Here is a 16,128-nt window from a genome sequence, read left to right as displayed (position 1 = left end):
CGGAATGAACAAGGAGCACCGCAGCATGCACAGGCCATGCCAGCTCCACAACAGTCTATACAGTTTGTGCCAGCCGCACCAGCGCTGCCTGCTGCTGCCACACAAACCACGACACGACAGCTGTACCAGACCGCACAGTATGACTATCCTGATTATCAACGATATGCATGAACTAGCCTAGAGAGGGAAGTTGACTTACCCCTTATCGAGGTCCCTGTAGACCAAGAAGGACCTTATGTACATAGTGAATTATTAGGCCAAGATAGAAAATTTTTACTTGATACAGGGGCAAGTCGAACAACTATAAAACGTAGTGAAGTTCCAGGGGCACCCCTCTCAGGCTCACAGAATATTTCCCTTGGTTTTTCAGGAAAACCTATTGTTAATGAAGTATCACAGCCTCTTCCACTTACGATAGGACCCTTGACCAGAACTACAGATTTATTGCTTACTAAATCATGTCCAGAAAACTTGTTAGGTATAAAAACACTGAAAGCTCTAGGAGCTATAATATGTTGTTCTCCGGAAGGAGTAAGATTGTTTTTACGTGATTTCAAAGGTCATTATGTGTCTCGAGACATGGATTCCCGACTGCAGACTTTACCCACACATTTATGGGCACAAGGCCCTACAGATGTTGGTTGCATGAACATTACACCATATCGAGTCACACTAAAGGCAGGAGTGGTACTACCACGAATGCGACAATACAAGTTACCCCCAGATGCTGTAATGGCTTTACTGCAAATCATTGACGAGCTTATTGGCCAAGGAGTGGTTGTGGAGACCGACTCCAATATATGTAATTCACCGATAATTCCGATTCTTAAACGAACTGATCCAAAGGCTTCCCCAGTATATCGATTGGTTATTGATCTGCGCGAATTAAATAAATGTATTGTACCACAATACCCCGTAGTTCCAGACATCTCTTCATTACTGACAGCTATTGATTCCGAAGCAACATTCTTTACTGTAATTGATCTCAAGAATGCCTTTTTCAGCGTCCCAATAGATCCGGAAAGCCAATACTTGTTCGGATTTAGTTTAAATGGACGTAGCTTTAAATTCACACGCGCACCTCAAGGATTTACAGAAAGCCCCAGCATCTATAGCCAAGCACTGAAACGAGAACTTGACAGTATCCACATGCCAGTCAACACTGCTCTGCTTCAATATGTCGATGATCTGCTGATCTCCGCCCGAAGCGAACCTGAATGTGAAAAAGCATCACTGACGGTTTTACAATTTCTAGCCGAAAAGGGGCACAAGGTGTCCCCTTCTAAGCTGCAATTCTGTGTCCAGCGAGTTATTTACCTTGGTCACTCGCTGTCCAAGGAGGGAAGGCAGCTTACACCAGATCGTATCCAGCTAATTGCAAATATGCCAATACCCAAGACACAAAAGGAGGTGCGGGCTTTCATAGGCCTCACTTCATATTGTAGGCAGTGGATCCCTCAGTATGCATTTCTAGCAAAACCACTCATTCAATTAACAACACAGGAGGCAGCCACATCGACTGTCCTCCCTTGGACTCAGGAACACACACTAGCTTTTGAAAGCTTAAAGAAAGCTCTATGCCAAGCACCTGTTTTAGCAACACCATGTTACAGAAAACATTTTACACTCTTTGTTACAGAACGAGAAGGTACTGCCTTGTCAGTACTCACACAGGAACAAGCAGGATCACACAAACCGTGTGCTTATTTTTCTAGTACATTAGATCCCGTAGCTCAGGCTCTGCCTGCGTGCCTGAAATCAGTGGCAGCGACAGCTTTAGCAATCAGACAAAGCGATGCTATAGTGTTAGGACATCCATTGACAGTTCAAGTACCACATGCAGTAGAGGTTCTTGTGAATCGAACGCAAACACAACACTTGACTATAGCACGACTTACAGGGTATGAACTAACATTGTTTCAGCCACATATAGAAATCAGACGTTGTAACACATTGAATCCTGCCACACTTTTACCTGTAATCGGAACAGACCCACTAGCCCATGACTGTATTGATGTTATTACAATAACGACGAAACCCAGACAAGACTTGACAGATGTCCCATTGTCAGATCCAGACCTGACGTTGTATGTAGATGGTTCATGTATGAGAACAGGTACAGGAGAGTTAGTGGCCGCTTACGCAGTCACAACAGACACTGAAATTATTGAAACCAAGTGTATAAATACCTTGTCCGCTCAAGCAGCAGAGCTCGTCGCTCTGACACAAGCCTGTATTCAAGCCACAAATAAAAAAGTCAACATATACACTGATTCACGTTATGCATTCGGAGTTGTACATGACTTCGGCGTGCTGTGGCGAGAGAGAGGTTATTTAACTTCTCACGGTGCCCACATTCAGCACGGACCCCTCATTCATGCCTTATTAGATGCAATACATTTACCCATTGCAATATCGATTATGAAATGTAAAGCTCATACGAAAATTACTGATATCATTTCTCAAGGCAATGATCTAGCTGACAGAACAGCTAAACAGACTGCTCAAACTCAAACATCCGAGATGACAAAGACAATAGTCCAGACACCAACACATTGCATGATGGTTAAGGATCCCGCTCTTGATGTAATTGACATACAGACACATGCTACTCCAGACGAAATAGGGAAATGGACTGAATTAGGAGGGATCCAAACGGATCAAGGATGGATGACGAAGGAAAAATCTGTGTGGTTCCTTCCTGATTCAATGGCCCAAGTCATTATTAACACTGTCCATAGTCCAGCGCATCTAGGAGAGAAAGCTATGCTAGACAGCATTCAACATATTTGGTTCAACAAACATTTACGAGCAGCAGCGAAACAAAAAGTTCGTACCTGTATGATCTGTTGTCAGTTCAACCCAGGAAAAAGCATTCCCGTAGAGCAGGGTGGATTTCAGCCTCCTGATCACCCTTTTGAAATCCTCCAGATGGATTATATCCAGATGGAACGATGTCGAGGATTCAAATATGTTCTCGTAGTTGTCTGTGCTCTTTCCCGTTGGACAGAGGCGTACCCGGTTTCAGATTACACTGCCCCGACTACTGCCAAACAGTTAGTTCGAGAATTCTTCCCACGATACGGTTTACCACGTGCTGTCTACTCAGATAACGGCCAGCCGTTCTCATCCGAACTAATGAAACACGTTTCACTTTTGTTAGGTTATCAGTGGAAATTCCACTGTGTCCGACACCCCGAGGCAGCAGGTCTCGTGGAAAGACATAATCAGACCCTGAAAATTAGATTGTCTAAAATATGCAGGGAGAAAGGTGTCGACTGGGTAGTAGCATTACCAGTTGCACTCTTTTACATGAGAATGGTAGCACACTCTCGAACAGGGCTATCCCCGTATGAGGTGATCTTTGGCAGACCACCAAATATGTGGGGGACGCCTATACCACGTAAAATAACTGATATTGACTGTAATATGCTGACAGATTATTTGGCTTCCTTGATGTCTGCACTACAATCTTGTCGTTCACAGGTAGCTGCAGCTTTTCCTGACAACACTGAAGTGAAACCCCATGACGTAATTCCGGGGGATCTCGTTTTAGTGAGGAACTTTGATCGAAAGACTCAGCTGGATCCTAGGTGGAGGTCGCCTCAACTGGTCTTACTCACCACAAGGACAGCCGTGAAGATCGAAGGCAGAAAAGGCTGGGTACATTCAAGTCATATCAAGAAATTTTATGGACTACCATCAGATATAAAAACCACACCTCGTGTGTCTTCACCCATTGACTCAAAACTTCCTTTGGTTGACTCAGGTAGTCACGAACCTTATAAACTAAAACTCCGATCTAATCAGTCAGGAAATTTGATTGTTTAAGTCCTCTCCAAGGTGAAGCGGTTGAATTTGTCTCTGACATGTATCCCTTAGATCTGAATAGAGAAAGAACCCGAAAAATGTTGAAACGATATACATACTGTAAATCACTGCGTAGTCATTGCACAGTGACGTTATTAATTTTGTTTTTCTTAAGTTTTTTTATAATTACTGCAAGTATATTGTTGCACATATGTTATCCTATTTCTAGACATGTTTATAATATTACTGCTGAACATTCTTTTAGCGAATTACCTCCGCATGAATTGTCATACAGATTTGCGCTGCGCAATAACACTTTTATTAGTATGTTACATCATTCCCATCAGGTTAGCAATGCTACAAATTGTTGGATATGTGGCCGACTCCCTCCCTATCAGAACTATAAAGGAATTCTACCTCTTTTTCCATACCCGTTCACACACAACGGCTCCTGTGGAGCATGGTTTAGTTTAATTCATTCCTTAGATTCGAACTCTGCAGTTTATCAAGACAATGGGGTATGGGGAAATCTGAACTTAGTTTTACTTAAAGTCTGCCACCCCAACAAGGAGGGACTTCCCAAAAGAACAGGAACTGATCTAGAAAATGAAGTATATGGATTAGGTAATTTTACGCTTAATCTCCTGATCTTGAATGTCGAATCCGAAGCTAATCCAAGTTTGCCCGCCATGTCAGTATTTCCAGCAAAAGGTGAATTATGTGTGAGAAAGAATGGTTCCATACATATGGGCCATAGTAGATGCACCACTGTAATAGAATTCAGTGATCAAGACAAGTCGACATTTAGAGCTTCCCGCCATTCCTATTTTATATGTGGTCAGACGGCATATGTACGTTTGCCTCTAGATTGGGATGGTACCTGCTACATTGGATTCCTTTTGCCACCTGTTTTTCTAGCTCCTCCTGATTATCACAGAAATACTCATTTAGTACACAATAGAGAAAGGAGAGATCTCCCAATAGTCGATTACACTGAGACAGCATGGGAAAAATACACAGATTTCAATAAAGGTTTCTTTCCCTATATAGGTACAGTTACCAATAGTAAGCTGATACGTAGATTAACCAGAACCCTTGAAGCAGTAGTGAACGAAACTATTTCCGCCTTAGGCAATTTAACAGAAGAGCAGTCTGCTATGCGGATTGTTGTGCTTCAAAATCGTCTTGTCCTTGACGTCATCCTGGCCGATAGGGGCGGAGCTTGTAGGGTCATCGGATCAAGCTGCTGCGTATTCATACCAGAAAATTCGCCATCTGTATATAAAGCTATAACACGCCTTCATAAGATTGTAAGCCAGATACACCAGAATCCAGGCACCTGGACTTGGTCCGGTTGGTTTTGGAGCATATTATCAGCCTGGGGATGGAGAGTTCTATCCTTCCTAGGTATTGGCCTTCTCATACTATTCAGTTGCTGCTTATGCCTGCAATGTGGACCAGCGATTTGTGGTCTGTGTGCCACATCGTGCATTCCACATCAAGATTTTCATTCAAGATCCCGGAAGAAGAAAGAAGAACAAATGATGCTATATGAACAGATCAATGGATTAATGAAGATTGATATCTCTTGACGGGCAAGTAGGGGACAAGGAGGGAATGTGGAAATATGGATTTTTCTGGTCAGTTATGTCCCCTATCTTGGACCCCAACGGTTCTATGTGCATGTTACAAGTACATGTATGTTCCCTCCAGTTCCAGTTATGAAGACGCAAATACATGTGCGTCCACCGTTAACATGTCCTCTTTCAGATCCGCCATGAATGGGCCGGATATTCCATTCCTAAGTACGAAAGGCCACCGCCTTTATATGGTTCACTTATGCCATTTTACAGTCCAGGCAAGTAGGCCCTGATTCTGTCATCAAGCTTTTCTTGCTTTCTGTCTCTGAAGCTCCAGTCCGAGCCTGCATCTGTGACCATGAACTTTGTCTCATTCCCTGCGCGGCTCACGATGCCTGACATCAGCTTGCTGCCTGCCAAGAACTGTATTTCACCTTCGAAAATTATCTGCTCCGCTCCCTGCCCAATGCATTCCTGTCTAGTAGCTTAAGTAAACATTCTGCCAGCTACCGAGCAAAGGCCCGGCTTCTCTGTCTTTATGCAAGTAATTCATAGCCCTGTTACTATGGAAGATTCCTGCCCTCGCATCTAGTGTAGACACTTAGACGCTTGTACACGCACTAACAGTCAGTATAGTCAGTATAGAATAAGATTCTACTCCAAGAAGGCCTCTCTTTTGGATAACATAGTTCTTTAAACATAGGATGTTAGATATGATTTGAGATTAGGTTGACTTGACCCTCCAGACATCTGTCGCCACATGTAGAGTTAAATGTCAAGTCCCCTTCACCCCCTAGCTGCACGTCAATCACACGTCATGCTGCTGCGCGCGCATCTCTGCAAAGTATTTCTGCTGACATTGCGAAATTATTTCATAGGTCCACCCATATGTAACATCACAACCAATGACGTTTCCTTGTTACTCCCAATTACGCCTCCTTCAGCTACGCATGTGAAATGTTATCTTTGCTATCAATTGTTACGCCTCTTGCATTTGCTTCGCTGTAATGCCTATTGTATAAAAGTTATTAATTATCAATAATGTATGTACTTCACTTCCTGAGCCTCCGTGGTGATGGAACCTGGAGTCCACGATTTCGAAATCGTTTATTGGAATAAAGCCCGTTCTTAACCTCTAATACCACGGATTCTGCCTCTTATTTATTGAGCTATTTTTATTATGTTCTGTATCAAATTAAGTCCCGGTAATTAAATTATTTACCACAGTAGTATGGATGCAGGAGCCCGGTTAGCACGGTAGTGCAGTGGTGGGGCTAGCCTCCACCGTAGTATGGATGCAGGAGCCCAGCACGACAGTGGTGGGGTTACGCATAGACTCAGGCCTCCACCGTAGTACGCATGTAGTAGCCCGGTTAGCACGGTAGTGCAGTGGTGGGGCTAGCCTCCACCGTAGTATGGATGCAGGAGCCCATCACGATAGTGGTGGGGTTACGCATAGACTCAGGCCTCCACCGTAGTACGCATATAGTAGTCCAATACTATCCATATGCTCATGCCTCTACTGCAGTAGCATCTATTACCCTGGTACTTTCCTTCAAGATGGAGGGAGTCTGAAAATGTCAAATAAGGGGGTGTGAATAAACCTAGATATGCTATTTCTGTTTTCAAAAGATCATGTATAAAAACAGAGCTTTGATTTTTTTTCAGTTTGTCAGTTTCAAAGTCGTTGCATTTGTAAGTGTGCAGCAAAAAAGATCCATTTTTGGTTCTGCAGGCACTTTGGTACATGTGCTTCGGCCTCGTCCGTCGTTGATGTCTCTTCAGTGCCGAGCTCTTCAGCCGCACTTGTAGCTCCTCTTCCTGCCACCAAGTGTAGCTACTTTCAAGACTGAGAACTACACGCAAGTCATCTTCACACTAAAATGTGTTAAAAGTGAAACTGCAAGTTTGCATTTTTTGCATTTTAGTTTGTTATTCTTCACGTTGGAAATGAAAATAGCAGCTCACTTCCCTGTTTTTTGTCAGAAGAGTGATGCTAGGATGTATTTTTAGTACTCAAGTGTATTTCTTTTGGATTCTGTCGCGCCCTCCCCAGCCTGGGAGTACGTAAATGAAACACGCCACACACGGAGCTCTGCCACTGACGTCTTTATTCTTCAGCATACGATCACACAACTGCTTAACGATACGCATGATGTCATGATTTAATAACCACACCCTAACAACTCCCAGAAGCTTATGTAATTCCTGTTTGAAGTCCTCTCTGCAACAAAAAGGTTCTAATGCGCATAACATCAGACTCTACATCTCCCCCTTTCTAAAATAAAAAGTACAGACAAAATCAATATCATATTTCCTCAATGAGTCGTCGTGGCGCACTCACTGCTCTGTCAGATCGATTAGTATGAGGTAGTTGAGTGGTACATATTCACCGGTGACATCGGCTCAGATGTTGGATCGGATGTCCAGGCAGGTTTACCTCACTCACACTCTCAGGATTGAACAAACACCGAGTCAAATGTCTGAATTGTGATAAGTGCCTTGTGATGGACTTTCCATGACGACTTGCAGTCACCATGTGTCCTTTGGTCTTTACAACTCGCAGTGGGTCTATAGCAAACAGTGTGTCCGTTTACCGCTTCCGTTTCTGTTTGACCAGTACCCAGTCCCTTCTGTTGTAGACTGCTTCCTGGGTGTGTCTGCACCGATCAGCATAGGTTTTCATTTTGCACTTTCAAGAAGTGTTCGTGACACAAACCTTTATCAGCGTTTGTCAATCAGTCTGACTTCCACTGTGGTAGCCTAGATCCTCTGGCTCTCCCAAATAGCAAGGTGGCAGGACTCTCACCAGGGATGGAATGAGGAGTTGTCCAATAGGCACGAAGATCTTGACACATGGCTTGTTTCAGATCGATTTTCTCCAACTATTCTCGCTGAATTATTCTTCTGAGGGTGCCCATCAATCGTTTGACAACACGGTTGGCCTGAGGAAAGAGCGGTGTGCTCTTTTGATGCTTGAAGTTGTGTTGACACAGAAACTCTTTGAACTCCTTGCTATTAAAAGATGGACCATCGTCTGTTTTGAGAATAGAGGGTATACCTCAAGCTGCAAAGGTGTTATCAAGGCATCGGATTACTTTGTTAGGGGTTGTTGATGAAAAGTATTCCACCAAAGTAAAATGTGAGTATTCAGCAACGATAACCATAAGATGATGTCCATTCTCCAGGGGTCCAAAGAAATCAACTGCCACTCTCTCCGAGGCATGTGCAGGAAGGTCAGACATAGTCAATGGATGCTGTGTCACTTTGGGAGGCAAGCAATTACACAGATCACACACTCAGTTCTTTTTCAACTCTTTCATCAAGTCGAGGGAACCACAGTCGATCCCTCAAGGCTCTTTTGGCGGCTGCAATGCCACAATGTCCTTTATGGGCGAGCTCAATAACTTGTGTCTCACTCTTTCGGGTATGACGATTCTCGAGCCTCCCAAAACAATTCCTACCCGAGTGATAATAATCCACATTTGTAATAATCCACATTTGTAAAGCGCGTACAATCCCCCGTAAGGGTCTCTAGGCGCTGGGGACTGTCGAGAAGATTAAGCAAGCTATTACCCAGAGTCACATGGTGCTGGGATAATCTGCCGCTGGTGCCGGGGATCGAACCGTGATCCCCAGATTCCAGAGTCAGTCGCCCTGGCCGCGGCGCCACACCTCTTCCCCTGATAGATAATTCATATTGTACATTTTCAAACTTCTGAAATTCAATATCATCAGCAAATGGTTGAACCTTTTTCCTCCACAAGTGAGTTGAAAAAATGTCTTTAAGTATGAGCATGTTCTTGTCTGTGACGGTAGCAGCAATAATCTGTTCAAGAGACAGAGCTGCTGGTGTACTAGATCTCACAATAAAGTTAGCATACTCCTCAGCTATTTTGGATGTCGAACCGTGGCGCAGGAGTGGCACTTGTGGAAAGTAATCAGCAGGGTCATGATCTTTCCCCTGCTTGTGTATAATTTTGTAATCATATTCCTGCAGTCGCAATCCCGATCTCTCAATGTGAGGAGGCATCCTTGCCTTCGGTTTTCCAAAGATGGTGCTCAACGCCTGATGATCTGTTATGATGGTGAAATGTTTTCATACAGAAACACTTGAAAACGACTTAGAGAAGGCACCTTCAGTTTCAGACTTTGACTGACATCGGCCACAATATGTCTCTGAGTATTCGGTTGACCCTTGTGTTGAGCAAGAATAGCTCCCAGCCCCACCGGGCTCGCATCTACTGAGATCTCAGTATGTAATTTGGGGTCAAAGTAGGCCATTTCAGTTCCATTTGCAATCGCATATTTTATTCCTGTGAAACTTTGATCACATTCAGGGGCATTTTGCTTCGTCAAGTCTCTCAGTGGGGCACTCACTGTAGCAAAGTCACAAATATGCCTCGAGCAATAACTGGCCATGCCTAAGAAGTATCACAGCATGGTTACATCTTGTGGGGGGCAAGTAAATGACAACGATTGCACCTTATCCGGCTCAGGAGTCCTTCCTCCCTTTGAGAATATGTGCCCAAAGAACTTGGGTTTGTCCTTGTGAAACTCACACTTTGCTGCATTCAGAGTGAGACGTGCATCAGCCAGTAACTGGCACACTTGTGTAAGAGCTTTGTCATGGTCCTTTTGTGTTTTACCAAATACCAATATGTCATCACTGTAATTGAAAGCATGTGTAACAGGTTGAATTATCCGGAATATAATATCTAGAAATATTTCTGCTGCCGAAGATATTCCAAATTTTAGTCTTTTGTATCTGAACAAACCAACATGAGTTGAAAAAGTAGTAATGTACCTGCAATTCTCTTCTAGCTTGAGTTCATGGTATCCCTTATTCAAATCAAGAGTGGAGAAGGCATTAGCTCCTTTCAATTGCATGATCACGTCTGTTTTGTGAGGACCAGTATGTCTTTCTCTGTCAATTGCTTTATCGGCCTGGCGCATATCTATGCAAATGCACACGGCACCTCCACTGTCCTTTTTCAACACTACCACTATGGGCGAAACCCATGACATAGGACCGGTTGAGCCTTAATAATGTCATTTTCCAACGGTATCTCTAATTCTTTCTCTACATCATCTTGCAAATCAAAGACAATTCTGTGATGTTGTTGTGTACAGGGCGGATGTTCTCATTGATACAAAGTTGCACTTTCATTGCCTTGACTCATACTAAACTATGAAACAGCTATGGGAACTTACTCACAATTTCAGACTGACTGTGAAGATTATAATTTAGCGATATCAGTTCCACGCCAGCGGCAGTGTCAAAACTGAGTAGACAGGCAGTGAATGAAGTTCTTTGAAGTACATGGATTGGTGCTTGTACTGACGTCATTTTGTGCTGCATGGTTGCTATGAACGATCCTTGGCTTTGCATTGGTTCAGAAGCAGCCTACGTGTATACCTTTGTTCCTGATGGAGTTAAGCGAGCCACAGGAAATAGGCTGTTAAACTTTTCCACTGGCATGAAGTTAATTGAAGCACCACTGTCTATGATGAAAGTTACCGGTTGATCATTCGCTTTCAGTTTGATTTTGGGACAGTGTCCAAATAAAGTTTGTTGTTTCATTTGGTGAGTTTTAGTTGAGTTGTGGTCTTCTTTGCAAGCAGCTATTCCTACATGTGCACGTCGTTCCTTGGTAGCTACCATTAACGCATACCTATCTTCATTGGCACACAACAGTGATGTCAAAGAGCCTCTGCATGATGAGCTTGACGACAATTGGTCTGGTCTTGTTTCCATTTGTCATAGCTGATGCTGCTTTATGGTTTGTGTGCATGGCGAGAATGCTTCTTGATTATTCGGGTGTCCACTTTGTCCTTCGCTTGTGACGCATTTACATTTTCTTTCGCTCTGTAGACCATAACAAAGTGGTTTTTTTCCCACAACCTTTGCACATGTCCTATGGCTGGAACTCTACCATTGTGGAGAAATGAAAATCCACATCTAAAATATAATTTGGACTTCTGTTTTCGCTGGTGCTTGATTTTCACGGTCAGGAATGGTTCATGTAGTGCCGCTCCCGCTTCCATTTTAGCAGCTTGTTAATCTGCTGACTCTTTGGCTCTCGCAGCAGCTAGCATTTTCTCCAGATTGTGTGTTTCTCTCACCATGACGTGTTTCTCTCAACATGCGCCTTCTAAACAAGTCAGAAAGGCAGCCATCGATAATTCTGAGTCGCATGGCTTCTTTATTGGTGAAATCACAGAACTTGCAATGTTTAATGAGGGTCTTAAGTCTTTCAACAAACTCATCCATTGTTTCACCAACTTGTTGACGTGCTTAGCTGAAGATGTATCTTTCATAGTCGATGTTCGGCATTGGGTTGAATGTGGCTTCCAGCGCTTCCTTTACCTTTTTGTACAATTTTGTTTCAGTCTGTGAAATTGTCTTAAATGCTTCTTTCACTGCATCACCTTCAAGGTTATTCACGCATTTGATGATTTTCTTTTCATCTTCTTCTTCTAGTGAATCTACGAAGTCATCGACTGTTTTGATGCATGCAGCCCATCTGGCACCAATGTTGTTTCTTAGTCATGTCGAATGCAATGATGGTTTCAGAAACACGGCTGCATTGTATTTTGCACTCTCCTTTTCTGCCATTGAGAGCATGTGCTGTAAAGACATCTTTCACTGTACACGGCGGCTCCTGCAACTCTGCAAGCACAACTCTTGTGCTTGAGCTTGGGTCACCACGTCCCATCGGAGGTCGTTTGGCACTTTACTCACCTGTGCCAGTGAGCAAATCCCTGCTTTCGAACCTGGTTGTCACCTCCTTTAGCGTTTACTTTGTGTGGATGATGGCTATGTGTTCTTGCACAGTGTAGTATCTCTTCTTTTGGCCTTAGCAGTGGATTCTGGTGAGATTTTCTAATGTGCTCCTCTATCAGGCCTTCAACTCATCGCATGGCCGTGTATAGGTTAGAGTATCGCGTTGACTCCGCAAACACCGACCTCAGACTGTTTCACATCGAACTTTGGTGCACTTGGCATGCACGAGCAGTTTGCTATATTGTCGCAAACTCTCAGGTAGAGCAGTCGACTTCCTTCGCAGCACAGATCCCCTTCTCATCGGCAGTTGTTGTGTCCTCCCCATCCCGGGAGTACGTGACTGAAATACACTACACATGGAGCTCTGCAACAGACATCTTTGTTCTTCAGCATACAATCACACAACTACTTAACGGTACGCATTACGTCATCATTTAATAACCACACCTTAACACCTCAGAGCAGCTTACATAATTCCTGTTTGAAGTCCTCTCAGAACTGTGAAGGTCCTAATGCTCATAACATCAAGATTCTACAGATACAAAACTGTTAGAATCTTTTACACAGAGATATACTTCACGCAACCCCTTGACCTAGTTTTAACAGTGACCCACCCACACATCAGCTGGAACTGAAGACAGCTTTCCTCATCTACAGAGAGCTTTACTTTTTATTCATAAACAATGGACCTGATACACAAAGGTAACTTACACTTTCAAGTAAGTTACAGTTTTGAGTAAGTTTACTACCTTTTGGCTAGTCACAAAATCTGAGTGCAAATTTTCTCCAAAAGTGTAGCTTACTCTTGAATTTTGAAAATAGCCAAAAAGTAGTAAATTTACTCAACAGTGTAAATTACTCAAAAGTAAGTTTTGCAGCATGAATACTTTTCTGGATTCACATGCTGTGCCTCTGTTCTGCCATCTAGTGTTTGGTTCCGGAAACGTGTTTGTATTTCTTCTCTCTTCTTTTTTTGTTGTTGTGGTCGTCGTTGACCACCATTTGGCTAAAACATGTTGAAAATGATAAGGGGTACATGAGACCATTGACATCCCAAAAGTATCTAAACATTGATTTTAAAACTTGCCCAAGGTCACCAAGATTAAAATACCTTTGGGTAGGAAACCTTGAGTCAATTTTAAGTCAGTTGCACCTTTCTTTCACTTTCACTCTAAAAACAACCAGCTCCGCTATAATCAGTCGGCAAAGCACACCTTGGAGGCACTCGGCTTGCAGGGTTGGAACCCAATGATAAAGCATGTGACTAACTAGGTTGGTGAGTGAGGGTTCTTTTAAAAACCCTCAAGGTTCCCCCCTGCATTGCTGTAAGTGAGAGACTCTAAAGGATTCTTGTTAGGTAAATAAGGTTTTCGCTCTTGTTGTTCGGTATGGTAATGATGTAGGACACACATTTCAACTCACTTTCGATTAGATGCCATCACAGAGATTGTAGCCTCTCAAACAACTTGTCTGTGGTCGCCTTTTTTAAAAACGCCCCCTGTTTTCCTTAGAGAAATGGAGCCGCGTTTAATAAGAGGAGGTTTTTCTTTTTTAAAGTTTGTTTAAAAGTTGGCAGTGATTCTCTGGACCACTGCCTACTCCCCAACAACTTTTTTGTTACCATCACAAAGGGAACGTGTTCACTGCAAAGGGGAAGTGGCTGCAACCCTCATTAAGTTTTCAATGTTTTTAAAACAGAATTTGTTCGCAAAATATTGAAACAACTCATACTGGTTTGTTATTTGCTAGGGATGCCTACATTACAGCCCTTCCAAACAGCAGATTGGAATGGTATCACAGTGCTATTTCAGGAGTCGTTGAAGATTACAGACTCCTTAACTGTGATTGAGGCATAGGAAAAACCTATTTTACGGCCGCAAACTCCTCACTGGAGTATTTGCGGCCGTAAAACACATTTGTATATCTGGCCCTAACTGTGTGACAGCAGCGTGTACTTTTCATTTGTAAAATAATCCCTCATTCATTCCACTGGAGGATGAAGGCTACACCGAGGCAGCCAATAAAAAGAGAGAGAGACTAAAATTCTTCAGTGGGCTGATCCAAGATGTGATTGACAATATCTCAAGCCAATGGCTGCAGATTTCTGAGCCAAAGGAGGCAATGGCTGAAGGAGGCTGACGCAAAGCCCTTTAGAATGGAACACGTTTGCCATCGGTGAAACAAGTGCCGTGCACGTAAAATCTAACAACTATATTAGCTCATCCCAAACCACTACGAGGAGAAATGCTAGTTCCTGTATTGACATTTGTTATCTGCCTTTACCTCTGACCCGGAAGTTGAATTGCATTCTCCCCATTGTCTCTGCTCAGCAGCATGGCCAGGCCACCCTTTTTTGATATTCATAAACTGAAATGATGACAGCCTGGTTGTACTCACTATCTCTAAATATTCACTACCCTTGTGCTTAGGAATGTCAGGCCGGCCTGAACTTCGCGGACGAGCAGGAGGCCGAAGCCTTTCTTGACGTGGTGACCGAGAAGATTGAGAAGCGACACAACAGGCAAGGTAAGGCCGCCAGGCGGATGGCAGTGGCTGTGAAAAAAGTGTGCAGAATCAGCCAGATGGCTGTCTGCCAGGCCAAATAAATGAGGGTGAAGTGGCCCTCCTGGTGACAGGATTTTAGGAGTGATAAACTGAGTTTTACTGTCCCCTCCACTGTCAGCCCTCAGTGTGTCAGTCCTTCCCTTATACAGTGAGGCCTTTAGTAACCAGCACTAGTGTTACCCCCTCCCCTCTCCCCCCCCGTGGCTACACTGAGGGCCGTAGCTTGGTCAATAAGCCTGAGGGGGTGGGGGTGAGCTTCAGATTTCCCAACAGCCAGGCTGGGATATCTTGTTAAAACGCATTATATGAGAAGCAGGACAGGACTAGAGTGATATTACCAGCCACAAAGGGCTTTGCAACTTTCAATACCAACACGGTGATTCCTTGTGAAGCACAAGGAAAAGAGGGTGGCAGATGGATGTGCCACCACGTCTTTGGGACTGGGCAAATGGCATCCATAGTGTTGGCACTGGCAAGTCCTGGTGCACGCGCTTTGTTCAGTGCGCATCAGAGGTAACAGGAAGCAGGAAAGGCACTCAAAACAAGCAGGCGGTCTCTCCCCAACAGTATGACTCTCTGTGATTGGTCAGCTCATGCGGGCACGTGTATACACTGTAATCAAGTTCGGTTGTGTCGATGCTACATAACAGTGCAAGCAGCTGAGGGCTTCGCAGGGAGTAGACAGCAGTCACTTGAACCACTTCATGTCCCCCATTGCTAATGCATCAGGGCTGAGTACCTGCACTTTAATTTGAAAGCAGAGGTAGAATACATTTAATGGGTGACTACCAGCACTTCTCAGTAGCAAACAAGTACTCTTGAAGCAGTAAGTAACTGCTCTTATATATTTCCATTTCAAGCACTGACTGGTGCCCCTCTACTATGTGACAAATATTTTTTATAATTGCAATGTTGGCACTTTGGGGAAGCAGAAATGATGGTCTACTGCCCTTTGCAGCTCTCTGCCCCTGCATTTGCATTCATTGGCAAGTATCCACAGGGGAATTCCTGCAGAAAGAATATTATTGGTGCAGGGTTTGTGCAAATCCTTGCAAATGGCCATGTTTGCATTGGGTCAGGTCTGGTAAAACTGAAATAAATCTGGCCAGGTTAATCGCAGATGTTCTATAAAAAACACGGTATTCTCAATGTGACCATTCATACATGTGCCCCCTAGATGTAGTATTCCACAGTCTAGTGGTTCTCCGTGTCGTCACACTACATCCGCGGGCCAGGCGTGGCCCACGGGGATCCAATAAAAGGATCCGCCCGCTCGGGGGCGTGGTCTCCAACCCCAACTTGCTGGCCTGAGTTAATCGCAACGCGCTAGCTCCGCGCATTGCGACATACATGCTGTCACCCCCGCGGCCCTGAAGAGCTGTTATC

The 16,128-nt window shown here is 43.9% G+C and overlaps 1 protein-coding gene across 2 annotated transcripts in view; it reads left to right on the top strand.

Moving 5' to 3' along the window:
• WAS (WASP actin nucleation promoting factor) overlaps positions 1-16,128 on the top strand; it is a 152,734-nt gene that overhangs the window by 77,836 nt on the left and 58,770 nt on the right. For both annotated transcript variants that reach the window (XM_085629630.1, XM_085629631.1), the window contains exon 4: positions 14,607-14,703. In XM_085629630.1, coding sequence (XP_085485756.1) covers positions 14,607-14,703 — 97 coding nt within the window. The remainder of the gene's footprint in view (positions 1-14,606; positions 14,704-16,128) is intronic.

The sequence above is a fragment of the Triturus cristatus genome, chromosome 10 (genome assembly GCF_964204655.1).
Source record: "Triturus cristatus chromosome 10, aTriCri1.1, whole genome shotgun sequence".
NCBI classification, from domain to species: Eukaryota; Metazoa; Chordata; class Amphibia; order Caudata; family Salamandridae; genus Triturus; species Triturus cristatus.
This window is presented reverse-complemented; position numbering and strand designations above follow the sequence as displayed.